Below are 27907 nucleotides of genomic sequence, written 5' to 3'. Positions count from 1 at the left end.
CTACAGAAGCTTATTTGTCTTCAAGAAGGGGGAGTCCACAAAGCCGAGATGGTTGCAGTTAGAAAAATAAAACTATTCCATGTTTGTACCACATTTCATCATATGTGTGTGACCAGTCCTTATAAATAGTAAGCACTTCATAATGCTGTTATTTCTATTATTATTCATTTTAGTCAGCAGATTGTCATTCTTTATTGCCATGTCATTTGCTCATATTATTTCAAACCGGAAGAAGGTAAAGAAAACATCTTATGTTAATAAAGGCAGTACCTGCTTTTTGCTTACATAACTTCTATCTTCTTAAGCTGACTTTCTAGAATTCAATGTTGTTTGATAGAATGACTTAACTGGAAATTGGCTGGGAAACCACTCTAGGGGAACTAGTTGCATTTCTGTGTTAGTCGTCAGAATGGAATCTTGTGTTCTCACAGGTTTCTTCAGTGCTCCGGGGATTCCTAGACCTGATGCTGGTGAGGGAACCCTCACAAAGAGCCACAGCCCAGGAACTCCTTGGACATCCATTCTTGAAACTGGCAGGTCCGCCATCTTGCATCGTTCCCCTCATGAGACAATACAGACATCACTGAGCAAAGGATTCAGTGGAAGCGCTAGATGAGGACATAAGAATAATTCAGGAGAACATGAGGAACATGAAAGAGTCTTGTGGACTCTACCCAGCTGATTGGTGAGACAATGTGATGACAGGCAGGGTTCAACAGACCAGGGCATCTTCTTGTGTCTTAAATAGGCATCTCTCCACCGACAGCTGGCATGATCATTTGGAACAAGGCTTTAATAAGTCATTATTATATTTTTCAGCCCTTCATCCAGCAAATCAGAAGGACTCAGTACAAACTCCGTTACGATATATCCTAGCCACATGCAGGGTAACGCATAGGATTTTCTATATTGAAAGAATACTTTTCTGGCAAAAAAAAAAAAAAAAAAAAAAAAAAAGAAAGAAAGAAAGAAAAAAAAGAAAGGAAAACAAAAAGCACTTTTTTCTTAATGGTAGCAGTGTAATGTATTTTGCAATGAATTTGTAATTTTTCTGTACGATAGTTTTGATAATTTATAGTACTTTGATGTCACGTAGCCATTGTATCAGTTGAAGTAATTGTTTACTAGCAAGAGTTTGAACAAAAGCCTTTCCTACTTTTTTATCCCTTTCAGAGAACCAACGATTCTTTAGGAACTTTGAATACTGAATGACTCTCAATCACCGTCAGCTTTAGTAGAATATCTTTCTTATCTTAACAAGTGTCTTATGTGATGGAGGAAGAATTAAGAGTGATGGTGATGGAGGCACACATTTCACTTATCCAACCAAAAATAATAAAATAAAATTTGAGCCACAATATGCCACCATGCTACTCCTTGGGATAAAGCTAAATATGGGGAAAAATCAAATTTTCCTTCAAGGCTATTAATCACAAGCCAGTATTTGCACAGCAGGGTGGTCCCCAGAGTGCCCTCTCTCAGATAGGTATGGCGTCCCCTTGTGGCCAAATTTCCCTCCACGGGAATAATTTCAGTGCTACGATCATTGGACTCAGTTCCCCAAATTGAATGTTTTAAGTAAGACTGTGAGAATTCCAGTCTCACCAAGGGAAAGGAGAGAGAACAGGGCAAGATGTTTGGGTTCGTTTGTCACTGTTTTTAAAACTCTGTATGCTAGCACACCAAACTCTTGTCTGTATTTACCTTTGTACCACAGTATTAATTGCTATTGTTCATGTGTTGTGCTGGAAGTTGAGGATGAATTAGGAAGGGGGTATCTTACCAGGTGTGCTCTGACTTCAGTTGTGACCATGTTATAATGTGTTTCCGACATAGGAGAGATGTACTGCTGACTAGATCTTCTTGAATGTTGATAACAATGAATGACGACTACAATACATTTTGTGTTGCTTGTTGGATGAATTTGCATGTTAACTGTAGGCCAATATAGATTTGCCTTTAAAAACTCTGGAAGAGCTACATAGTCATCATTAGTTTCTATTAATTATGCATCAGAAAAAAAAAAGCCATTTGTTACCAAACTGGAAAACCAGAGGCTTTTCTTAATGACTTCACATACAGTAACAAAAAGGATTTGAAATGTATGAAAATGCTCTGGTTGCTCTAGGCATAATTAAGAATTTTTGTAATTAATAGGTTGCTAATTATTTATTATAGCTAAAAAAAAAGGGGGGGGAAGGCATAAAATGACCTCTACAGATTAGATTTTCAGTTTTTCCCCCAAACTGGAAATGTCTCACCATAAATAGGATCTATAATTTTGTTTCATAAAACATAGCAAAGCAATGTTTTATGTAAAATATTAAAATATTGATATAAATATGTATGAATAAAAATCTAAATCCAGAAAATGGCCGTCCTAAAAGTTCATGGGACAGATTGTATTAATTTAACCAGGACTATGTAGAAGTAGAAAGAGAAAGAAATCTTTTTTTAACCAGAACAAATATTGAAAACCATTGCAGAAAATTGTGGATTTTGGATTCCAAACATTTTCAACGGTGTAATGGAAATTTTTCTGTAATTTTCTTATCACTGGGTATTTTATAAATATTCATTGAGTTTACCAAAAGTTACTGTAGCTTAAGAGGTTTTGTGAGCACTATTGGCAGAAACTGCAAATAAAAATAAATGTTTGCCTTTTTCCCATCGTGTTATTAGAACATCCAGCGATTTCCCAAATTAGTTTTCTTGAGTAACCAAGAATGGTTTCTTTATGATCTTGAGGAATGTACATGAGTGAGTATAATGCTATATGTAACATCATGATGACATGAACCAAAGATAAATATTTCCATCCCTGGAGGTTACAGATGGTGTAAGACTGCGGTAAAGATACCACAACTGAGAACAAAATTACTAAATTCTGGAAGGCCATGGGCAAGGAAAGCCAGGCTCATGGCTAAAGACCCTTACACCTTTTTCCTGTGTCAAAGATGCTGAACTGATCTGAAGGCTTTTACCAACAGAGACATAAAAAGGAGATTATTCTGGATCAGAGCAGGTATGTGGCTCTCTGGCAGCTGGAAAGAGAGTATTGGGTGCCTCTTCTTCTTTGGCGGACCAGAGAGACATTGACATTTATCCTGTGATGTTGAGAGGGACACTTGTATATAAAGAGCTTATTTCTCACCTGGAAATTTCAGGTGGTGGAAACCCTCAGGAAATAGCCTGAGATAGCAGGATGAGAAAGGATGTAGTATATTAAGTGCCAGGGAAGAGAAAGTTGGAAGCTTCCTCCCCCAGGCAGGAAGCCATTACAGAACATGGAAGAAGAGGTCCCTTTGTCTATGATAGATAATGGAGAGGGAACAGGGAACATATCAAACCATTAACCAAGTAATGAGATGCCTCCCTTGGAGAGTGCATTGGAGGCATGCACCATGGGGGAAATTAAAGGAAGATAAGGCTACTTTTCTGCAGGGTGAAGGGCTGAGGGTGGAGCTGAACCTTACTCTAAAATCTGCATATACCATCTACACCAAGACCACTCTAAACAGCAGAGGCTGTAGTCTTCAGGCTGACACAAATGACATTCAGCCTCTCCCCTTCTTCCAACAAAATCTCCAAGGTGGCTGGCTACGCCCAGCTGGGTTACTGGAACCTCCCTTCCTGGCTGCTCCCTATGCATTTGGGCCATGTGTTAGTGTGACACCCCCATAGTTTGCATGAAGGGTCTAGAAGAAAGAAAAGGAGACTAAGAATGCATACTGTGTCTTCTGCCACTTCCTATCTACTGCTGCCTCTTTCTCTGATACAAGTTTAGCCCAAGCAAAAGAGAAGGGAGTTATTTTGAATTCGAATGAGATCGATTTTTTTAAATGGATTAGACAGTTGGAATCACACTGACTTATGGTTGTGTCCCCATTACCCACTGGGAAGAACACACTAGCAATTACTGAAAAAATAAAATCATCCCATGAAGTTAACAACTCAATGAGTTCAGATTCTTTGGTCAAACTGGTCAAATGAATAGCACTGTGTCATCAAAGAAACAGTAATGAGGTTCCAGGCAGAGAAAGGATCGATTCAGTCTGAAGCAGGTACAAGATGTACAAGCAGGAGCAGTTCTGTGAAAGTGACACAGGGTAGTACAAATCCAAATTATTCAGGAAAGTCGGTCAACTTGAGCCTTCACATGTGTGCATTTTCAGTTGGATTTCCAGGTCAAATAAATATATTACCTTAGTGTGGGTTCTGCCAAAAGGAGAACCTAAGACAGAGACTTAGATACAAGTACTTTATTTGGGAGATGATGCCAGAAGCTCTCTCACACGGCAGAGTGGAGAAGTGACATGAAGAAGGGAGGTAAGTTTTTTAAAAACCCTTTTTTAATGAATGGTGTACCACTGTGGGTAACTGGGGCTCAATCCCAGTGAAGACTTTCTGGGAGAGACACTGTAGAATCATTCTTCTGGGGGTGAAAATGTTTGGATATTTATCCACCACCTCCTACTCCTCATTGGTTGATAGTTGTTCCAAGGATATCAACTCCTGAACTTCTATCTTGCCCTATATATGGGCAAAGTTTGTTCCCTTTGACAGAGAGAGGCATGGGAAGCCTGTACAGAAACGCTCAGCACATGGCCTCCAAGAAGGGCTGAGGGAATATGAGACCCTGAGACCCTGACAACATGTCCTACATAAATAGATAAAGTGAAAGACACAAAGAGAAGCCTTGAGAAATTCTATAAAGGTTGCTGATTTATAGATCAAAATATACTTTTTTAAAGGCAAAGGGATTTCTTAGCCTGAAAGATTTGCCCACGTAGCAAATGTTTTGATAATTATGCCTCACCATTGTCAACATTTTAAAAATATTAAAGCTAGAAGAGACTTCAAGATCTTCCTTCCATGATCCATTTTAACTGAGCCAAACAAGGCTCCCAACTTTAGGTAATGTCAGTACATTAATCTTACTACCTGAATGGAACACACACACACACACACACACACACACACACACACATACACAGACTTCGGTTCTGTTAGGGCAGGAATTTTTACTCAGTTTGTTCACTGATGTGTCTTCAGCACCCAGACCAAGATCCAGAAAACATATGGTCAGTCAATGCTAACGCATACTTGTTATCTCATTTGTCATATGAGTGTTTGTGAATCCTTCCCCAGCAGACAACCTGACAAGTTCAGTCACTTTTTTCTTTTGAGGTAATTGACATATTAGTTTCAGGTGTATAGCATAATTTGCTATATGTATATGTATTTGTTATGAAATGATAATTCTAGGTAACATCTATCAACACACATAGTTACAATTTTTTTTTCTTAGGAACACTTGCAAGATTTATTCTTAGCAACTTTCAAATATACAATATGGTATATTAATCTGTATTGTATTATTTTATAATTATACTTAAGTATTATTGATACATATTGTATTATTAATTATACTTATTAATTAATAAGTATTATTAATTATAGTCACCAAGGTATACATTATCTTGCAGGACTTACTTATGTTATAAAAATTTAAAAAGTTGTAACTTGGACTCCCTTCATCCATTTCACCCACCCCCTATCTCTTGCCTCTGGCAACCACTGATCTGTTCTCTGTATCTGTCAACTTGTTTTTTTTTAATTCCACATATAAGTGAGATCATACAGTGTTTGTCTTTCTCTGACTTATTTCACTTAGCATAATATATGTGATTTTTAAAGATATCTCCAACAGGTTCAATGCGTTGATTTCTACTGATGACACGGTTCCTGGTTATGCTGTAGTGCTTTGGTGCCTATGTTCATAACTGAAGCAAATGCTACCTTTCTTTTCAGGTTGGTAAAGGCTAAAGGTATAATTTTTTCCCTTACAAGTTCATGGACTCTGATGGTCTCCCCAACCCCTATCAATTGACACCCTCCCCCAGTGGTTTCTTGGGCTGGGGGAGCAGGGAATCCCTGCATAGAAACATACTCTGAATTCAAAATAAATTGACATGGAAAACTGTGGGTGCTAGGTTAAAACCCCCCCACATCAGTCCCTTTGGACCTTTCCTGAACTCAGATGGCAGGTGACATTTGAACACGCATGTTAAGAATTGTGCCAGAAAGCATGTCAGTAAAACTAGCTTTTATGGAGCATTTCCAGCATGCCAGCCATTGTTCTAGGGACTTAAATATACTGTCATGAATCCTCAAATAGCTTTGCAAAGATTAGGGAGTAAGCTCCATTTTCAGGAGAGAAAACAGAGAGAAGCCCGATAATGTGGATAATGTTGCAGGTAGGCTGAGAGCAAAGGCTTTTTCACCAGTTTTCATACCCTGCATCAAAATGAACTGGGAAGCATAGTAAAACTGCAGATTCCAGGTCTCACCACAGAGATTCTCTATCGGTCTGGGATGATTCTCTAGAACTGATGTTTTATTTTTCTTTAATATGAAATTTATTGTCAAATTGGTTTCCATATAACACCATTGGTTTCCAGTACTCCTTCCAACAGGTGCCCTCCTCATTGCCCATCATCCACCCTCTCCTCCCTCCCACTCCCCATCAACACTCAGTTTATTCTCAGTTTTTAGGAGTCTCTTATGGACCTCCCTATTTTATTTCCACCTCCCAAGGAAAGAGTTCCAGTTGTAACGGAAGTGCATGAATTCAAAAGGCCACTGCCATGCATACTCATTCAGACCTGGGTACGGTTGTCCCAGGGAGCATCAGCTGGACACGGGGGGCGTGGGGAGCTGTGTGCCATCCTCTATCTGGGCATAGCTTTCCCTGCTCACAGCACTTCTAGGTAAAACCACTAGCCAAGATAGAGCTCCAATATCGGCCAGCTTCATTCTGATGCCACCATTATCCAGGTATATACCAGGCACTATACCCAGGGCCATAGAGCTACAGACGTGAAATAAAATGTGGATCCTCCCCTACGTGCCTCCAGGGCAAGCTTGCATAAAGGAAATTGTTGAAATCACCGGAATGACAGGAGGATACATTTTTTTTAAAAGAGAGAGAGAGGGGGGCGCCTGGGTGGCTCAGTCGGTTAAGTGTCCGACTTCGGCTCAGGTCACCGTCTCACGTTTTGTGAGTTCAAGCCCCGTGTCAGTTTCTGTTTTGTCAGCTCAGAGCCTGGCGCCTGCTTCGGATTCTGTGTCTCCCTCTCTCGCTGCCCCTCCTCCAGTCACACTCTGTCTCTTTCTCTCTCAAAAATAAATAAATATTTTTTTTAAATGTTATAAAAAAAGAGACAGAATCTGAAGCAGGCTCAGGCTCCGAGCTGTCAGCACAGAGCCCGAAGCGGAGCTCGAACGCACAAACCGTGAGATCATAATCTGAACCGAAGTCAGATGTTTAACTGACTGAGCCACCCAGGTGCCCCTTTTTAATTGTACTTTAAAATTTTTTTTCAATATGAAATTTATTGTCACATTGGTTTCCGTACAACACCCAGTGCTCATCCCAACAGGCGCCCTCCTCTATGCCCATCACTCACTTTCCCCTCCCTCCCACCCCCCATCAGCCCTCAGTTTATTCTCACTTTTTAAGAGTCTCTTATGGTTTGCCTCCCTCCCTCTCTAATTTTTTTTCCTTCACTCCCCTATGGTCTTCTGTTAAGTTTCTCAGGATCCACATAAGAGTGAAAACATATGGTATCTGTCTTTCTCTGCCTGACTTATTTCACTTAGCATAACACTCTCCAGTTCCATCCACATTGCTACAAAAGGCCATATTTCATTCTTTCTCATTGCCAAGTAGTATTCCATTGTATATATAAACCACAACTTCTTTATCCATTCATCAGTTGATGGACATTTGGGCTCTTTCCATAATTTGGCTATTGTTGAAAGTGCTGCTAGAAACATTGGGGTACAAGTGCCCCTATGCATCAGCACTCCTGTATCCCTTGGGTAAGTTCCTAGCAGTGCTATTGCTGGATCATAGGGTAGATCGATTTTTAATTTTTTGAGGAACCTCCACACTGTTTTCCAGAGTGGCTGCACCAGTAGAACTGATGTTTTAAACTGGCCCCCCTGGGATGACTGATGCCAAAGCTGCTTGCAAACTGCTCTTGGAGACACGCTGATTTAAAGCTACATCTGCCTGGTTCTGGTCACTCTGGTGTTTGTTCCCGGGAAGTGACTGCGCCCAATGCCAGCTGGGACCACCTCCCCGGTGAAACACCCCTTCCTGAGCACACAGCTTGCTGCCTCCAACAGACACTGCTGGGCTTTCCTACCACCTCTCCCCTCTCCCACCCATTTCTTCCTTCCTGTTTCTCAGGTGTCTCCCACACCTACTCGGCGTTGCCAAGTCTTTGTTAACAGAAAGATTGGACAATTGGTGAGAAGTGAGTGGTTATAGCTTAGAAGGCCTTCTCAGGCTGGAGAACAGTCTCCCCTGCTCCCTGAGGCAGCTTCACTGGGAGCTATTTCCCCATAATGGGGGAATCTTGCAAAGAAGCACATTCAAAATTTAATTCAAACTCAGCCCCCCTCCCCCAATAGAAACCTGCATATGGTTCATCTGGCCTGGCTTTTCCAGGCAGGCAGACCAGCAACCAGACACAGCATCCTTTTGTGCCTGAGGCAGTTGTGTTTAAAACTGCAGTAAAAAAAAAAAAATGACAGTTACAGGGTAATTGAGCATCTGTGGTTTGTCTGTCTGTTTTCTCTCTTATCTCTGAGCTTGAGAAGCAATGCAGATACATGAGCCACCATCTCAGCTTGCTATACTCAGGTACAGGAGCTGCCGTGAAATGCAGGACAATGGGAATGGCCATGAATGGAGCCCAGGCTGAGATCCAGGGCTGAGTCAGTTCCTCTGGACACCTTGTGTTATCCACCCAGAGACCACTGCACCTGCCCTCACCAGGAGGCTCCCCTTTATTCTACTGAGTTGATAAGAAAAAGGCAGGACTGAGAGAAATAAGGAGAGGATCAAAGAAATTAGGCTAAATTAGGCTCAGTTTGAGCTGAGCTAGTTTTAGGACAACTAGATAAAGATGCTGTGATTATAGCAATTATAGGCATGGTAATGTGGCTTTATATACATACTGCATATTGCAGGTAAAAAAGCCACTGGAATTTGAGAATTAAGAAAGTTGGAATCTCGAAAGATTTAATGAATCAGCTTAAACACAGGGATGTGGCCATGTGACAACACTGTAAAAAGAGCCAGGGCACTTGTCCTTTTTAGAACAACCTGTGTATGTATGTCAGCCCTCCCCCATAGACTCAAAGTTGTCAGTTTACCCCTGTATATTCAGCACAAGAGACTGCTCAGTAGGTGCTCAAAACCTGTTTGTTGAACAAATGAATGAATGACAATACCAAAAACTAATCATGAATCCTATGTTTTGTGAAAGTAAAATTTTTAAAAGACCCAAATTTCCTTTTGTAAAAGTAAAGAGATACAGAGTATTGAGAAGTGTGAGTCAGGTCTAAATTTTTTTTTTCTGAAGGGGTTACAGAGTGCAAGGGTAACTCACTGATACATCTAAGTGAACATTTCTCCCCAGATTCTTGGGTGGTTCCAAATAAATGGGAAGTTTTTAAAAAATACATGAGATGCTAAAAAGGAAAGGGCAGGGCGCCTGGGTGGCGCAGTCGGTTAAGCGTCCGACTTCAGCCAGGTCACGATCTCGCGGACCGTGAGTTCGAGCCCCACATCAGGCTCTGGGCTGATGGCTCAGAGCCTGAAGCCTGTTTCCGATTCTGTGTCTCCCTCTCTCTCTGCCCCTCCCCCGTTCATGCTCTGTCTCTCTCTGTCCCCAAAATAAATAAACGTTGAAAAAAAATTTTTTTTAAAAGGAAAGGGCAATGTCAAGTTCGGGGCACGGAGTGACAAGATGGCAGATGATAGAAGGTATCTCCTTTTCCTTGTGCAATGTCCAACTGTTATGAGGAACCAGGGCTTCTTCCTCACTGGAAGTGAGCACTGAAGAGAGAGAGTGCAGGGGAAGAAACTAGCAGATTGACAGAGCAGCAAACAAACAAGTAATGAAACAGCAATTGACTGATATTTATCAAGATTTGCTGGGATAATGGACTTCCAAGGATACGCTACTTTTAGCAGTTGAAGACTTGGGGAGATGAACACATGAGTTGCTTTCATACGATGGAGATGGTATGGGGTACGGAGAGATTCCCACCTAACACCGGAGAAAAGAATTTCTCCTACCCTTGCTCAGATTTTTCAGAAAAATGCTTATTTAGAAAGTGAGTGAAATTCAAACTATGTCCATTTCTCTAGAAAGGTTCAGCAAATTATATTTTACTTCAAATACAACTCATCCTAGGCTACCATGTTGAGACCAGCTTTTTAATCTGAAGTTAAATGCCAAATTCAAGACCAGGAAACATCAAAAACAATAGTAGACCAATTATTCAAAAGGCACCATTATTAAAACTATCTTTGTCAAAATAATTCCATGTTTGTTCACCTGGAAAAACCAACCTCCGTCTTTCAGCTTCCCTGCCCTTTCTTTGCTCTCATCTTGCAGAAATGAAAGCCCATCTTCAACATTCCTCTCTCTTCTCTGAATGCCAAAGAAACCATTTTAGTTTTGTTTTCTTGTTTCAAGAAAGCAGCCAAATGTTAGACAGTAGTGTGTTTTAATTCATTTTGAAAAACAAACTCACATGATTGATTCTTCAGGTCCCCTTACTTGGACCTGACACATTATGAAGTCCGAACAGCTCTGCATAGTTACATTAAACAGGTTCTTGTGCTGCAAAGTCACTGGGTGCAGGTAGCAGTGAAACATTCCCAAGACAATCACTAGACATGCAGAATGCCAGCCAGAAGCAAGGATCACTTTCAGGGGTCTTGCTGTAGGGAGCATGATGCTGTATTTTGTGTGCATTGACAACTGTATAAGGTAGGCCAAGGGAGCGAAGCACCCCCCATTTCTCTGAACCCAAAGGGGTGTCTTTCCAAAAGAAGTGTCTTTCAATCCCTAAACTTCGAGCCAGATACTCCTCTGAGCTGTATGTGTTGCTCCTTGGAGAGTCAAAGCCAAGCCACCATGAGCATGAAGCCTGGCTGACCCTTCCCTCCTCATTCCCCAGAGTGGAGAGAATGTCTGCCATTTACCCCATGAATCCAAAAGAATCCCCCCCGCCCATCCCTGGGTTTAAGCATGGACGCAGGCCAAGCAAGCCTTGGACACCCAGGCCTGTTGCATTGTAGCTATGTTGGTGTATCCCATGTACAAGGTGGAAAAGTGCTTTTGTTTCTCTACCTGACCCAGCCGGGATAGGGGGATTTGGGGGCTGCCTGCCTAATGGCCCCTAGCCCATGTGCTTATATTGGGATTGGTCCCTAGGGATCTGCACCTGGTTGGCAGTCATTTTGTGGTGGATGTGGTAAATCGCCAGTGTTACCACAATGACGAGGCCTAGGATGAGCCCCAAAATCAGGGGCAAGGTTTCCTCCAACTGCTCCCGCTCATCCACCGGACACTTATGTTCTGAAATGGGAAAGAAGAAGAAAAGAAATCAGCTCCTGTCAAAACATTTTAAATCATAAGCTCTCCTATCAAAACAAAAAGAGAAATGGAGGTGAAAAGATTTCTCAAGGAACATTTGGGGAGACTCTTTTATTTAGAAATGATGCTTCCCCAACCAACCATAAGGATGAACCACTTAATATTTCTGCACAAGGTAAAAATAAAATGTATCAGTTAAACAGGGCAACAGTCGGTCATTGGATTCCTGGCAGGTGCCAATAAAACATCCAGACAATTGATTTCAATTTTCAGAGTTTCAGCATTAAACACAGCCACCATCATTTTTATTGTTGGTTTAATTTTCTAACTTTTTATTGAAGTATATGTACACACAGAGAATTTCACACAATATAGAGCTTTCAAAAAGACTGAAAATATCAAGTGTTGGTAATGATATGGAGCAGTTAGAACTCATATATTGTTAGTGGAAGATGGTACAACCACTTTGTAAAACTGTCCAGTAGTTTCTAATAAAGGGAAGTATACACCTACCTACCTACTAACACAGCATTCCATTCCTAGATGTTTACTTAAGAATAATGAAAACATATGGACACAAAAAGGCTTGAGCATAAATGTTCGCAGAAACTTTATTCGCAATAGCTTAAAACTGGAAACAATCCAAATGTCCATCAAAGTGGAATGGAAAAACAAACAATGGAATATTAATAATAAAAAGGGATGAATAAAAAGGAATGAACACATAACAAAATGGATGAATCTCAAAAATACTATGTTCAGTGAAAACTCTAAGACATGAAGAGTACATATATATGATTCCATTTACATGAAGTTCAAGAGCAGGTAAAACTAAGTCTATGGTGATTGAAATCAGAAAAGTGCTTATATATGGGGAGCAGGACAGGGAACATCCAAGTGTGATGGAAATATCCTGTATTTTGATCTAGGTAAGAGTTACATGGTTGCAAGTACATGTAAACATGCATCAAGCTCTGGGGTGCCTGGGTGGCTCAATTGGTTAAGCATCCAACTTCGGCTCAGGTCATGATCTCATGGTCCATGAGTTTGAGCCCCACGTTGGGCTCTGTGTTGACAGCTCAGAGCCTGGAGCTTGCTTCAGAGTCTGTGTCTCCCTCTCTCTCTGCCCCTCCCCCACTCGTTCTCTCCCTGTCTCTCTCTCTCTCAAAAATAAATAAACATTAAAAAAATGTGTCAAGCTAAATTCTTTAGATTTTTGCATTTTGATATGTGTAAATTATACTACAATTTTAAAAAAGAGAGTGCAGAACTTCATGAGTTTTCACAAATGAATATCCCATGTAACCAGCACCTAGATCAAGAAAGAAAATGTTACCAGCACGTTGGTGTTGCTCCATTTTACTCTCTTACCCCCAAGACAGTTTAATAGCCCTTTGCCTCAATTTTTAACTAGAACCAGAAAAACAATTTGGGGCAACGTGTTGGTCACATAGTTTGTAGATCTGAGCAGAACTACATTCCTAGAAACCAGGAAACGTTTGCTCAGGCTTCTTTGCTCCTTGTGGGTAACTGATGGCCTCTTCACCAAGCTCATGAGCCACAACCGGAGAAAACAGGCTTTAGATATCTGTTCATAAAGACCAAGTTTTTAAGTCAGGGTGACCCAGTAAACATTTACTGAGCACCAGCTGTGTGCCAGGCTCCTCCATGTTGACACAGTCCTTTGTCTCACCTCTCCTGAGGCCAGCAGAAAGGAGAATAAGGCCTGAGCTTATTCTAGTAATTAGAGTCTGGAAGATTATGGACAAACATATAGCTTTTGAAAAGCTGTATACTTGGGGCACCTGGGTTGAGCATACAACTCTTGATTTTGGCTCAGGTAACGATCTCACTGTCATGAGATCGAGCCCCAAGTCAGGCTCTGAGTTGAAGTGGAGCCTGCTTAAGATTCTCTCTCCCATTCCCTCTGCCTCTCTCCCCACTTGTGCACACTCTCTGTCTCTCTCTCTCTCTCTCTCTCTCTGTCAAAAATAAAAATAAAATAAAGGCTGTATATTTAATACACATGGTTCCTAAATTAACTTTCAGTTCTAAGCACAAAGATTTTCTCATTTAATCCCCATGACAACCATATGAGATAAATACTGTTATTATACCCATTACCTGGAAGGTAGAATGAAGCTAAGTAATTTTCCCAGGGGAAATGAAGCCCCAACTTGAATTCCAACAGCCTAATTCAACAGCACAATCAGGGGGGGCAGTTAGCAGACATGAGCTAGGGGTAGAGGTAGGGTCAGGTCAGTAGCAGACCTGACCTACTGGCATTTAGAGGCTACAGAATCAGAAGAGGGGCAGGAAGAGGGCTTCCGGGCTCTGGAGCTGTGTGTACTGGTCACAGAGGTACGTTCAATTTCTGAAAATTCAGTGAGGGTCATACTTATTACCAAGAGGTATGAGGGTACTTTCAGGGGGGATGGATATGTTGTTTTTTCTGGATTGTAGTGATGACTTCATAGGTGTATTCCTAAGTCAGAATTTCTCATATCATACACTTAAATATGTGAAGTTTATTGTATTTCAATTACAACCTGAACAAAAGTGTTTAAAATAAATAAGTAAACATACACATACATACATACATACATTTCCTGATTGGAAAAAGAAGAGATTTTTTTACAGGGAAGATTTTTTAAAAAGACATTTTGGCAAATGTTAAGGAAGGGCTAAGGACCTATTATTGGCACTAAATTGAGCATATCTCTTTATTACAATCAGAAGGACTAAAAAGAATCAGTAGGGGACTTTTATTTTTGACTATTTGATTAAATTCTAATGAGTTCCACACTTTGAGTATCGGCCTGCAGCCCAACATACCCATTTCCCCTGGGAAAAGTCTTAAGGTTGTTACAGCAGCACCAGGAACAGCTATGGGCCCAGAGCTCCATACCCAGAAGGCTGCTTTTTCCCCCATGATACCACACTGCCCCTTTGAAGAGAAAAATGAGTAGAAATGGGGTTTCTTGGGGTAGGGATTTTATTAACAAAAACTATTTGTTTTCCCCAACAGGCTGTTGCCTGTGAAATGTCAACGTAGATTGTGGGCTTTGCTCATTTTCTATGTACTAGTCGCAAACTTACACCCTGATATTCATAACATGCCCCTTTCAAGCACACCTGACTGTAGCTAATGAGGTAACTTTGGGAAAGCCCCTAGGTCACCTAAGGATAGGGGCTGGTTGCCAGGAGAACTAAACTTGTGACCAGAAAGTTGGAACTTTCAGCCCCCACCCCCTTGATTTCCAGAGAGGGGAAAGTGGCTAGAGCTTGAGTTCAATCACCAATGGCCAATTATTTAACCAACTGTGCCTATGTAATGAAGCCTCAATAAAAACACCAAAGGATGGGATTCAGAGAGCTTCTGGTCAGTGAACACATGGAGATTTGGGACAAGTGGTGGGCTTGGAAAGAGCCTGGAACCTCCACCATCTTTCCCTGTGTCTTACCCTATGCATCTCCTACATATAGCTGTTCCTGAGTTATATCCTTTTATAATAAACTGGTAACTTAGTGAGTAAAATATATCTCTGAGTTCTGTGAAGCTCTCTAGAATTCAAGGAGAAGATCATGGAAACCTCTGATTATAAGTTGATCAGAAACCTAAGTGACAGTCTGGACTTGCAGTTGATATCTGAAATGGAGATGAGGAGCAGTCTTGTAGGAGAGAGCCCTTAACCCGTGGGATTTGATGGTATTTTCAGGTAGTGTCAGCAGTGAGTTGAATTGCAGAACACCCAGCTGCTGTCAGAGAATTGCTCAGTGGTTGGGAAAAACACCCACACATCCGAATTGGTATCAGAATCATACTGCCCAAAGTATTATCTTTTTTTTTAACTTTTTAAAAAATGTTTTAAAAGTGCTTGTTTATTTTTGCGAGAGAGACAGAGCTCCAGCAAGGGAGGGGCAGAGGGAGAGGGAGAGACACAGAATCCGAAGCAGGCTCCAGGCTTTGAGCTGTCAGCACAGAGCCCAATGTGGGCCTAGAACCCATGAGCTGCGAGACCATGGCCTGTGCCATGACACTTAACCGACTGAGTCCCCCAGGTGCTCCCCAGAGTATTATCTTTAAATAATAACTTTAGTATAGTTATGGGAGAATAACATCTCATATCCCATTCTTCAAGGGAGGCAGAGGGGAAAAGCACAATATATTCTGACCAAAAAAATTATGGTTAAAATACCATTGTGGTTTAGTTTCGTGTTTTTTTTTAATTCTAGTGTAGTTAACATACAGTGTTATATTAGTTTCAGGTGTACAATATAGCGATTCAAAAATTCTATACATCACTCAGTGCTCCTCATGACAAGTGTACTCTTAATCCCCGTCACCTATTTCATCCATCCCCTACCCACCTCCCCTCTGGTAACCACCAGTTTGTTCTCTATAGTTACGAGTCTGTTTTTGGTTTGTCTCCTTTTTTCTTTGCTCATTTGTTTTATTTCTTAAATTCCACATATGAGAGAAATCACATAACATTTATCTTTCTCTGGCTTACTTCACTTAGCATTATAATTGTGGGTTACTTCTTAAAAATTATTTTTTGTGCCTTAGGAAAAAACCTGAACTAAACTCACTACAGAAAGGGGTATATAAAGGGAGCATTAAACTACAGACATGTCAAAAATAATCATGGGGAAATAAGGGGATGTCAAAAATTATCATGAAAAATACTGAATCCCCATCCTCATCCATCCACATCCACTAAGTGGTCAAATAAGGGGACATTCCCAAGTCTGCCATCCCTTATCCACCCTTTCAAAATCCACAGAGCTCTGGAAACCCAGAGCACTTTGTATCATGCATTTGGCAGCAACACTTGAACTAATGTAGGATGCCCGTGATTTCATGCATCCTACTTAGCATGAAGGTTCACGTGTTTCACTGCAAGAAACAGATATATTAATATATTTGATTACAGGGGGCTGCCTGGACTCTTCTGGGGTTTTCCATAATATATTGACTATGCACTAAATTATCTTCCTAAAGTCTCAAAAATCCTGAACTCTGAAACCCATCTATCCCCAAGGGTTTTAAATGAGAGACCGGGAGCTCACACAAGAGGGTCACACATTCCGCGTTCAGGCTCAAGCCAGTGATTTCAAACTCTGCCTCTGACCCCGAGGGGAAATAGTGTTTTACATTGCAACTCAGAACATAGGTAGACAAACATAACCAAAACCAAGTTTTCACAAAACAATACTTATCCTGACCCTATGCATCTGATAATTTCCACTCCAGTCTATTCTCTTTAACTTAAAACAGTGCTGGCCATGACCTACTAAGGCAGGAGATGCCATCTTTTTTTGCACCAGTAATGATGAAACTGGTGCAAACCAGTTGAAAACCCTTCTCAGAATCATGCTTACAAATGCATAAAGATAAAACACACACAATTATGAAGGAAAGATATTACACTGAAATTCAGCTATCAAAATATGTTTAAATAAGTTGGGAGAAAGCAATACATGTACCCCTTTATTAGTACATATACTGGTTGGGCTTGCAAAATAACAAGAAGCATCATTGTTACTTTGCAAGATCTACATAAGCAAATGGGGGATGAAAATATCTGTGATTTCTATTGGTGAGAAAGTCACCACTAATTATTCATTAATTATCACCACTATTACTACTGTGGGTTGTTATCTTCATTTATGACTGAAGGGAATGTCAAAAATTAGAAATTTGCGAAAAGAAAGATATAAATTTTTCCCACTGAAATTCACACATTCCCAGAATTCTATCCACAACCCTTATGGACCCCAAGGTTAAGATCCTTTGCCATAAATTGATTATATAACCCACAGATTATGAAACAGGAAGGCTCTAGGCTCTGCCTAGGAGAAGAACATCTTTTGGCTTAGACCACACTAAATCTGGCTTTGGATGCTCAGAGGCCCCTAATTCCCTGTTCACCTCCACAGGGCGTGGGGTCCCTCGTGCCTCTGCCCTGGCTGGGCTCAGGGTTCTCAAGTGCACAAAACAGATCCTGAAGACGATGGCATATGGCTGGAAAAGACAACAACCAGTCTAGCCATTGGAAAGAACCAGATAAAGACAGATCGGACAACAGAGGGTTAATCTACTGCCAGCTGCCAATTGCCAAATAAGGTACCCTCAACCATAAATCCAATGCTGCTGAAATTCTGATCCATCTTCAGTTCTCATTTTTAGTCCATGGTTTTGTTTTTTGGGTTTTTTTGGTCACTTGTTTGTTTGATGACCACCATTTTTTGTGTGTTTGATGGTTTTATGTCCATCTCAATGGTGTATTTACTCCCTGAGGCGAACCAACCACAAGAACTCTTCATTGTTCCCCAAATGAAAACACTGAGATGGGCAGTAGGCAAAAAGGCAAGCTACCTGCTCTCTCCAGGTCTGCTAACACCCCAGACTATTCCTGTTCAAGGAAGGGGCTGATTGGGCTTCTTCCACTCTCTGACAGGACAGCTGGAGGGAGGAGTTTGCCCCTCTTCCCATTTTCTCTGGGCTAGTTCTGGACTCCTGTAACCGCAGCAAAATGTGTTTTGTATTTTGAGAAAGAGCATAAATGGGCCTTGGAGACCTTTGGCTGGAGACAAGCAGATAATTTTACCAAGATGTAAGCAGTAGCAATTAAAATAAGATAATAAAAGCAGTTGTTGATTGATGCCACTGTGCACCAGGCACATGGCATGCACAAGAAAGAGTTGTATAAATCTTTCTCACAATCCTATAAGCTCTGCCAGGGCAGGAAATTTCATACACCCCAGAACCTACGTGTAACAGACCCATCCAGACAGTGTCCTTGGCAGTCACTTTCTCACACATTGCAATGGGTTTTGCCTACAAGGCAGCTTAGAAGTCCCAGAGAGTCAATGCTCTTCCCCCACCCCAGCAGCCATCAGTGGTGGATAAAAGTTGATGGGTAAATGCATTGTTCCCACCTCTCAGGCTGGATAACTCTGACATGGGTTCTACACTCTCGGGGGGTTCCAGCAGTGTCAGCCCCAGGTGCCCACAGTGGAAACCTGCTCACTAATGCACGGGTACTGGTTGCCTTACTATCTCACTTCCCCAAGCCCTTCCCAGTGCTTTCTAGAACCACTTCCTAAATAAACTACTTGCACTTACATGCTTGCCTAGGATCTGCTCCTTGGGGAACCCAGCCTAAAACACTATGTTCCAGGAAAGTACCAGGAACACTGAATTCTACAACTGGCTAGTTACATAGCCCTACACTGGGGCTCCACATTCCTGCCCTTGACACAGTTCTCAGCAGTGTTCATAACAGGATTATCTCCCCCTAGATGCATACCCAGGAGACCCTGAGGAGCAACTATGCATGCTGGGAGGTGCTATGTAAGTCACAGGTCTATACAATGCTGTGGATCAGCATCAGCTAAGCCTTCCTGCACGTGGCAGCCAGCCACAGGGTGCCCTACCGAGGGCTGGTGTACAGAGAACGGTAAGGCACGATCCTTTCCACTATAACACAGGTGGTTAAAACACAGATGAGGTGGCATCTTCCAATCATGCTGTTAGGAACACTAATAAAAGGCTCATGAATTCAGGGTACTCAACAACCTGTGTAAAGGTGCCTCCTGTGCTCACATGTTTATTAGGAGCAGCTGAGGCTCTGAGTAAGCGCTCAGAATCTGACACCCCAAGACAGGCTCTTGCCCCAGCCCTGGCAACCACTAGAAGGGCAGACTTCACCAATAACTTCACTTCTCTGAGCCTCAGTTTCTCTGCCGTCATCTGGGATCTCAGCACCTTCTTTACAGGTTTGTTTGCTTGTTTTTCCCCCTTGAGAATTAAAAAGGGACCAGCCTATACGTGGTCACTTTTAAATGCCTTTTAAACCTGAATCTTTTTTGTTTTCAATATATGAAATTTATTGTCAAATTTGTTTCCATACAACACCCAGTACTCATCCCAAAAGGTGCCCTCCTCAATACCCATCAGCCACCCTCCCCTCCCTCCCACCCCCCATCAACCCTCAGTTTGTTCTCAGTTTTTAAGAGTCTCTTATGCTTTTAAACCTGAATCTTTAACAAAGGGAAACAGAGACTGGGTGCCTGAGTGGCTCAGTCGGTTGAGTGTCTGACTCTTGATTTCAGCTCAGGTCATGATCCTAAGGTTTGTGGGTTCAAGCCCTGCATCAGGCTCTGAGCTGACAGTGCAGTGCAGAGACTCTGTCTCCTTCCCTCTCTTCCCCTCCCCTGCTCCTTCTCCTTCTCTCTCTCTTTCTCTCTCAAAATAAATAAACTTTAAAAATTTTAAAACAAAGGGGAACAGAGATACCCTTTGCATTCTGTTATGTTTCTTTTGAAATTATGCATAAAAGTTGCCTTTAATTCAAGCCGTTAAAATTCTCAGGCTGATCTGTTGCTTATCAGTGATGCAATCCTCATCCATCACAGCCAGGAATCTCCAGGGGGCCCACAAAGGGACACACTTTAAGGACTTAATTGTGGAAGGACAGGTTAATCAACCCCAACTGAGAGACATGAGGTGCTTTGAACTGCAGGGTGGTCGTTACCATACAAGTGTATTGGTTATAGAAATGAGCCAAAGTAGCCTCTGTGTATCGGCCCCTAGGTGGTTTATTTCTTCACTGCAGGCTGAGACCATTAGCTCTAAAGCCTATCATGCCAAACTCAAATTTTTACACATCTAATTATTTAAAAACCAGCCCAAAGAAGCACATTTTTAGCTATTTAGAGCCTGCCTGCTTTGCATACCAAACCTCACCCAACAGCTGTTACCCATTGATAAGATAGGCCTTGGCCTCTGCTGCCCCTCAGAGCTCTCTGACCCAGAGACTCCTTACCGTGCTGCTGAGCCATATTGCCTAGACATGTAAGCCCCCTCCCCAGTACCCCTGTCCCTGCCAGGAGGTCCTTTGCCCTCCTCCCTTCTGGCTGGTGGTCCCCATATGCCTCTCTCTGGATAGTCTCATGCTCTGAGCAGCTTCTGCTCTCATGCACCCCTGTCCAAGCACCACTCAATAAAACTTGTGTATTATTGCCTCTCAAGGTCATATCTTTTCCTTGATCAGCTCAAGATTCCTCAACCACCCCCCCCCCCCACACACACACACACAGAGTATTCCACAGACCAGCAGCATCACCAGGGAGCTTGCTAGAAATGGAGCATCTTGGGCCCCGCCCCCAGACCTACTGAACCAGACTCTGCATGTTAACAAGATTACCACAGTCGTGCACAATGCAGCTACAGATTCCTGTGCACACGGCAGTTGGAGACGTGCTGGGCTAAGAGACTTCTGTTGAGGATAAGCGTAGTAGCCGAGCTCAATGCACTAAAGGGATTTAAGTGATAAAGACGTCAACCCCCATTTGAGCTGCTCTCAATGCTGTGAGTATCCAGTAATCCATTTCACTGACCCTTTCTTGCTTTAGAGTCTATTAAACAGGCAGATGTGAAACTTCAGACAGCCAGTATGGCCCCCTTACACAGGGAATGGTTTCTTCATTGGAAACCCTGTGGCTATAGGTCCCGCACACACGTGCCAAACCCACATATATACCCTGCAGTAGGCGTGCAGTTATAAGACCAGATATGGCCCCCTCCCCCACTCCCCCGCTTCCCTACGCGGGTGCAGGCTACTCATCCAGAGCCTCCTGAGCTTCTTTTCTGGGAAAGCAGGGGCGGGGGCAAGCCCCAGGTCCCCAAAAGGCACTTAAAAGGAATCTTTTGGATTCTACCAAATCAAATCAAATGATCCCCTGCAAAACACAGTGGGGGGCAGGTGCTGAGAGGCACAAATGGGAGGAGCCAGGAACAAAGGAACCCCTGCCACACAAAGGCAAACGGATCCAGTGAGTGATTCTGAATGAGGCTTGCCTCCTCCCAGGAGCAGGAGCTTTGAGCCCCAGGGCACCATATAGGAGGGGACATCCTAATTATTACCCAGAAAAGCCTGAGACAAGTGCAGTTTGCTTGTGCTTAATAATACATCTGCATTTAGAAAGTTCTACATGCTTACAAACTCTCTAAGTCTACCCAGCAACCGTGCCCCTCTAGGACCTGTAAGTGAATAAAACCTGGTTTTCAAACAAAGAAGGCCAAGATGTCCATGCTATGAACTTCACTGATTTTCAGGAAACCAGCTCTGGGCCTGATTCAGTGTTCATTTACTCTTATTTTGTATACCATTCTAAACACCGATGAGATTTGATTTCTCAGCTCATCAATGACTATCAGCAACTGTGTAGAAATAACCCAGAACAACTGGGGTGAGGTTGAAGTAAGGACCTAGTAAAAGCAGCCATCACAGCACAGATAGCACCAACCAGTAAAGAAGTGCCTAAGAACAGCTGACCAGTAAAAAACAAAGAGTAATTAGAGACTATGAAAAGTACCCGCATAAACTCAAACGTGTCTGTGGTAGGAACCCTGGGGGCTGATTCTACACAGTCCAGGATGTTCATAATGAATTCCTGGTCATCAGTAATCATAAGTCCAATCACATTTAATTATAGTTAATATTTTCAGTTGAGGAAAGACACTGTTATATTTTATAAATATATTTTATATTACTTATGTAATCAAACAGATATTTTTTAAACACTAAGGTCTTGACGCTTGTGAGTTTAATTTCAATTTTGTGAAGATCCAAGAAAATGCAGTTAGCCCATCCTTCCCCAAGTGTGTGGAAGTAAGTACTGCACTGACTTACTAAACATATTAAATCCTGATTCATCTGGTATTCAAGCATTTGGAAGTCTCTGTTAATTGTGTCCACAGCTTCAGGATATCAATTCAGCCAAAGTTAACTGGGCATCTACGGTGGACCAAGCACTGTGTTAGGCACTAAAAATACAAAGATGAAAAAAGAGGTAGGGTCTTCTGTCAAAGACAGTTTAACTTAAGAATGTTCAAATGGTCTTTAAATGATCATGGTATTGGGGGAGGGGAGCATATATTCTACTCAGTATAGTTTGAATTGGGAGGGGAATTTTATGAAAGCTGGATTCCCTGGGAAATGATCGAATGATTTGTGTATGACACAGATGGGGATTCCCTGATATCCTGTATGTTCTAATAGTTGTATTCATCTGGGGATCCCCACTCCAAAAGAAGGCATGAGAATCAAAGCAATGAGAATCTCTCCCCATTTCTTAGCCACAAGGAATAAACAGGATATCAAACCATCTTTAACAACCTTCTCCAGATGAATTGAAAAATTGATTCACCCTACGTTTGCCTGGTAAAAATTGTTGCTAGACTCAGTTAATTACAGAAATGTGGACTCCCCTTGTGCCCAACTTCTGCTGGGATGCAGAGAACCAAGAGAATGTGGATGTCCTGAATCTGCCTCAGCTATATCCTGCCTGACCCCCTTTCAGAGACAAGCACAGACTGAGAAGAAGCCTTTCTCCACACCCCAGGAGGAAAAGATCAGGGGCCCCTGCTTTTCTGAAGCCTCAAGGGTAGCCCTCCTCACAAAGGTAAGTGCTAGAGGGAGGCAGGTCTCCATGAGTCTCTCTGTAGCACACACACACACACACACACACACCCCTATTGCATTCTAGCCACACAAAAACTTAGACTCACAGTGGTAGAAACTACAGCTGAAACTACCTGAAATAACATGGAGAAGTGAAGGCCCATGGAAGCAGAGGCCCTTCTGTAATCCATGGCTCTCTATGTAAGTGTTTGAGATTTTTAGCTGATTTTTCATTGGGAAATTTGCATCAAAATTATATATATATTTTTCCAAACGGTCTTTGTTACCTCTTTCCCTATCAAGGTTCCTCTCTTGGCAAACAAAAAGGAAGAGAGGAAAGAAATAAAAAGAAGGGAAGGACCAAAGAAGGGAAAGTGGGAGAGGAAAGAATGAAGTGAAGGAGGAAGGGAGAAGAAAGAACCATTGAGGAAGGTTGATCAGTTCACAGTCTAAAATATTATAGTGAGAGGAAGTGTCGTGTCAGCCTGAAGAAAATACAAGTAGTAACAGCCTGAAGCCCTGGCAGGTCCCTTTCCCCATCCACCCTGAAGTCAGCCTTCCCTTCCCTCCATCCTGTCTCCTCCTCCCACACTGATCCCCACCAACCTACCTTCACTGAAGACAAAATCAGAGATGATGTCAAAAGGCTGGATGTGTACCGCAGACAGAATCATGGTAACTGTCTTCTGTGGATCGCTGGAGGCTAGTGAAATGGTCTGCTGAGCTTGACACTGGTAGGACTTCCCAGCTGGGGTGACCAAGGCAGAGAGGTGATGTGAGTTGGCCGTGTGCTTCCCGGCTGCAGGGAAGGCCCCAAACAATGGTTAGGCCCCTACTTCTGGAAGAATCCTAACCTCCTAACCTCCTGTGCCTCTCTCTCTCTCAGCTCCAGAAACCTCTCTGATCCTCTGTGTTGACGAGCTGGGGCTGGAGCTCTGCAGAGGGCATCAAGTGGTGACAAAGGACAGGCACTCCCCTTCTTTCAGGAGCAGGGGTTCCTTAAACATTGATTTGAAATTTCTTTTCTGGAAAAGGAGAGTGATACCTAAAACCCAACTCTGTTTACTATATGCAACCTGAAAATGGAGATTTCAAAGAAACAGAACAGTGACGTGGTTTTCCACATTTCACACTGGCCCACACAGAATTAAAGATCTTCAACAAAGCCGGGCTGGTTGCTGGTGCCCTGGGCAGACTTAGCACACATATACACTCTTTGCAGGGCTGCCCCTTTTTCTCCTTTTCAGGTACATGTTTGTTGTTTTTCCCCCTCTTTCCCTTTTTTGGAGAGGAAGGTATCTAATTTAACTGGGAGAAGTGTTTGAATATGGATTTTGATGAAGAGAAGAAAATGCTCTTTTTACTGCAATGATAAAAAGGGGTGGAAAGGGAGACATGATCCGTACATTCTTTCATGTGCTCAATAAAAATCTTTTCCCAACACCAGTGCCCAGGTGATGGAAGGCCTCATTAGGAGATTACACAGTTTACTAAATAAATAGGTTGGTTAATTAATTTGAATGTGGTCTTTGATGGCTCTTGCACATGTGAACATTTTTATTTGGGGAATGGCTGTTGCTCTTGCCACAATATTTTTGGAGGCTCTGGGAGAGTTGGACCGATGGGCAGGAAAAGCTAATAAATTAGGACACGGTTCAGAATCTGCTCTGGGGTGACTGCAGTCAATGACTGAAGACCGAGTGTGAGCCATAGGGCCACGAACAAAAAGATACTGCAGGCTAACCGAGAAAAGGAGTCACACTGCCCCTTTCAAGTTTCTGCGCATAAGAAGAAAAACCAGGGTGCAGGGGGGAGAAAATTTAGCTTCTCGGTGCTCCTTTAAAGGACAAATCATAAGAGATCCTCCTGAAGCAGCCAGGGGGAAGACAGGCCCTCAAGAGATGTCTCATCGAGGATCAGGCTACGGTGACCTACCGGCTGATCCTTAGGCCCGTGGTTCCTTGCTCATCTACAAGGCCTAAAGTCCAGAGGACACGCAGGTGCTCCCGCTTCCTCTACCTTGGAGAGAAAGCCCAGGGCGGACGTGGCCTGGGAGCGCAAAGTCAGGATCTGTTTCCATAAATTTCCTGAGGAATTTGGTCTTCATGCCTGGGCTCTCTGCAGTGCCCAGGCTTTCCCAGGCTTCCTCCCCAGCTTTGGGGCCTTTACTCACCACTGACTGCGTCTTTAAAATGGGTCTTCTCTAAGGAGTCATAGACAAACTGGACCTTGCTCAACCTCCACGTCGCCTCGGGTCCTTTGGATGCATTATGACTTTCCTGCCAAGAGGGAGGCGCGTGTCACTCGTCCCCGCGGGCGGCTTTTGGGTGAGGAAATCCTGGGGGCGGCCCCCGCCCACATCCACCCAGAGGTGGGCAGAGCCTCCTCTGCGCGTCCCCCTCGGGGTTACCTTTACAAACAGCATTTTGAGCGCATACGCGCGATCCACCCAGAACACCTGCAGCTCCGACTCGTTGTGGCCACAGCGGCCCTTCACCTCAGCTCCTCGGGTCAGGGAGATGTCGGCCTGTTCCGTGATCAGCTGGGAACACATACGCCCCGCACCCCCTCAGCGCACCCGGCCTCCGCGGGGGCTGTAAAGGGCAGCGCATTCAAACTCGGGGTGGCACGCCTGAGCGCTCCTTTGCGCGCGCGCTCGCAGGTCCCGGAACATGCGGTTAGATGCTTGCTCTGCGTGCAGACCCGGCCGTTAGGGAAGCAGAGAAAGGGGGATTACTTTCAAAGCAGGCAGGGCGAGCAGAAGGCGTTACAAGCCGGAACCCCCATGCAGCATTCGGGAGAAGCCTGCAGGGGCACAGAGGGGGAAGGCGGGCGACCCAGGTCTTCCTGGGTCCTTGAAAGGGGATGCCCTTCGCCCCTGGAGCCCTAGGAGTAAGCCCGGAGGGAAAAGGTTCCTTACATCGACATAATTGCTGGCCCACACATCATAAGGGACAATAAATTTGGCTGCGAACTCGGCCATGAGACACGTCGTCCCATTTTCCCGCACCACAAATATATCTTTTTCAGGGTTAGTGGAAAGGCCTGAGAGATTTTCCACTTCTTGTTCTGCCATGATTCCAGCCGTTGTATCTGCGGAAAAACAAACCAAAAAAAAAAAAAAAAATCCTCTCGGTTCCGGGCTCAGTGAGCCCACGCGTCGCGGGCACAGGGGTGGAGAGATCGTGGTCTGCAGGCTTTGGGGTGATAAAGTTCCTTGCCGGCTGCTGTGCGCTCTGCGAGCCATTTCCCTAACCTAGCGCCGACAATTTCAACTCCGTTGCTGTTAATTTATGATAAAAATAAAATTTTAAAATTTAAATCCTTACTATTTTGTAAGCCGACTGGTCTTTTCCTTCATCTTAGGCTTTTAAAACCAAATCTTTCTTGCCAATGCTCAGACCCCACAAAGCAGGCTCGTATAGCATTCTGTCTGGGATGTGCGGTACAGGTGTGTGGCCCTCTGGGGAATTCCCTGCCTCTGGCGGGAAGGCCCTCCACCCCGCCCGCAAAGAAGAAAGAAAATAACAAAACGTAAGGGCCACATTTTGACCTTAAGCTACTGGTTTTGCTCTGCTCGTTCTATTCTCTGCAAATAGTGCACCCTGCCCTCGCTGTGGCCCAAAAGCTACTCACGGAACAGCATCAGGAGAACTCGAAGTCTATAGACGCTGGAAAAGGCTCTTCCTCGGAGATCCATGCTCGCCGTGCAGCGAATGAGGCCAGATGTGCTGCTGCAGAGGCCGCCCGAGAGGGAATCCCTCAAAGTCGCCGCTGGAGTGAGCCGGGGTGAGCGAGGGGCGGGGGCACCGAGAGGGAGGCGGGGGGAAGCGCGTGTTCTCTGCGCGCTGCCGAAGACTTGGTGGCGGGTGCCGCACCGACCCGTGCAGGCTGAACGCGAGTCGGCTCACTGCGGAGGAACCGACCGAGAGGTGAGGGAGCTGTCCACGGCTGCGAGTACTGAAAGGGATCGGTTGTGTTGCAGGAGTGATTGTTGTGGCTTGGCTAGTGCAGCTAGCCAATGAGATTTGGGGGGGGCTAAAATTCTCCCTGAGTCTGTTTCCTGTTCTGCAATTGCATCCGCAGAGATGATTGTGTCCTGAGAAACTTAACAGCACTCTCAGACTTATTCGATATCCCTACTAGGTACAGTTATTAGGTGGTGTAGACATCACATCCTTGGAGTCCTGGTTGCTGAAAATGCCTCTGGTTCCTGAAAGAAAACGGTAGAACACAAATTGTTGCTGCTTTGGGGGAGGAGGAGTAGGCAGAAATAGAGAAGGGAAATGCTATGGCAACAGTTTCCTGCATTTGGAGACATCCCCTTCTCTCCTCTGCTCTCAATGAGCTAATGGATTTAAAGTTAAATTGACGCCTCCCTAAATGAGGCCGTCAGTCAGTGCAGTATTCTGGCTTATTTTCTGTGAGTTCTGCTCTCTGACTGCATGAGGGCTCTAAACTCTGGGGTCATCTACCCTCACTCATTATATTGCGACTTTTCTGCCAAGAAGAATGTTAAGTGAACCTGAAGTTTGTGAGGGTTGTCTAGGGTCTCTTAGGACAGTAATGTCACCTACTTTTGTAAACATAGACATTACACACATATTGCTCTATAGCATCCAGTGGGACAAAAATATACTACTGGACTAATTCCTATATTTACATTTTTGGTAGCTTGCTTTTTAAAAAATTTCTTGCTTCATAAATCAGAATACAGCTTTTTCAGCAATGAACATGCTGTCCTCATCAATTGTATTGATGTCCAAATATTTCATGTCTTACAGGATATTTAATTATGTGAATAATCAGTAATATAATGTCATAAAATAAACAATATCATATTAAGGGGGAAATTGCAAAGTATTTTCACATGCACTGTCAAATTTTATCCTCCTTACCACCTTAGAAGGTAGACAAGGGAACATTTGCCTTATGGTGGTTGTACACTCCCAAAACTGAGACTCA

General features: G+C 43.3%; 2 protein-coding genes across 8 annotated transcripts in view; one reads left to right on the top strand and one right to left on the bottom strand.

Annotated features, from left to right (window-relative positions):
* Positions 1 to 2670, top strand: part of PAK5 (p21 (RAC1) activated kinase 5) — a 318922-nt gene extending 316252 nt beyond the window's left edge. For all 7 annotated transcript variants that reach the window (XM_045445306.1, XM_045445303.1, XM_045445304.1 and 4 more), the window contains one exon: positions 432 to 2670. In XM_045445306.1, the coding sequence (XP_045301262.1) occupies positions 432 to 587 (156 nt within the window). In that variant the 3' untranslated portion in view covers positions 588 to 2670. The remainder of the gene's footprint in view (positions 1 to 431) is intronic.
* A 7910-nt stretch (positions 2671 to 10580) lies between these two features.
* LAMP5 (lysosomal associated membrane protein family member 5) lies at positions 10581 to 27242 on the bottom strand. Its single transcript, XM_045445301.1, has 6 exons — positions 26579 to 27242; positions 25863 to 26035; positions 25353 to 25484; positions 25116 to 25221; positions 23553 to 23741; positions 10581 to 11450 (listed from the first exon to the last, which is right to left on the bottom strand). Exons 1-6 carry the CDS (start codon positions 26640 to 26642, stop codon positions 11272 to 11274), a joined length of 843 nt encoding a protein of 280 aa, XP_045301257.1. The 5' UTR covers positions 26643 to 27242; the 3' UTR covers positions 10581 to 11271.
* Between the last annotated feature and the right edge of the window lie 665 nt (positions 27243 to 27907).

The sequence above is a fragment of the Leopardus geoffroyi genome, chromosome A3 (genome assembly GCF_018350155.1).
Source record: "Leopardus geoffroyi isolate Oge1 chromosome A3, O.geoffroyi_Oge1_pat1.0, whole genome shotgun sequence".
Classification (NCBI taxonomy): Eukaryota; Metazoa; Chordata; class Mammalia; order Carnivora; family Felidae; genus Leopardus; species Leopardus geoffroyi.
This window is presented reverse-complemented; position numbering and strand designations above follow the sequence as displayed.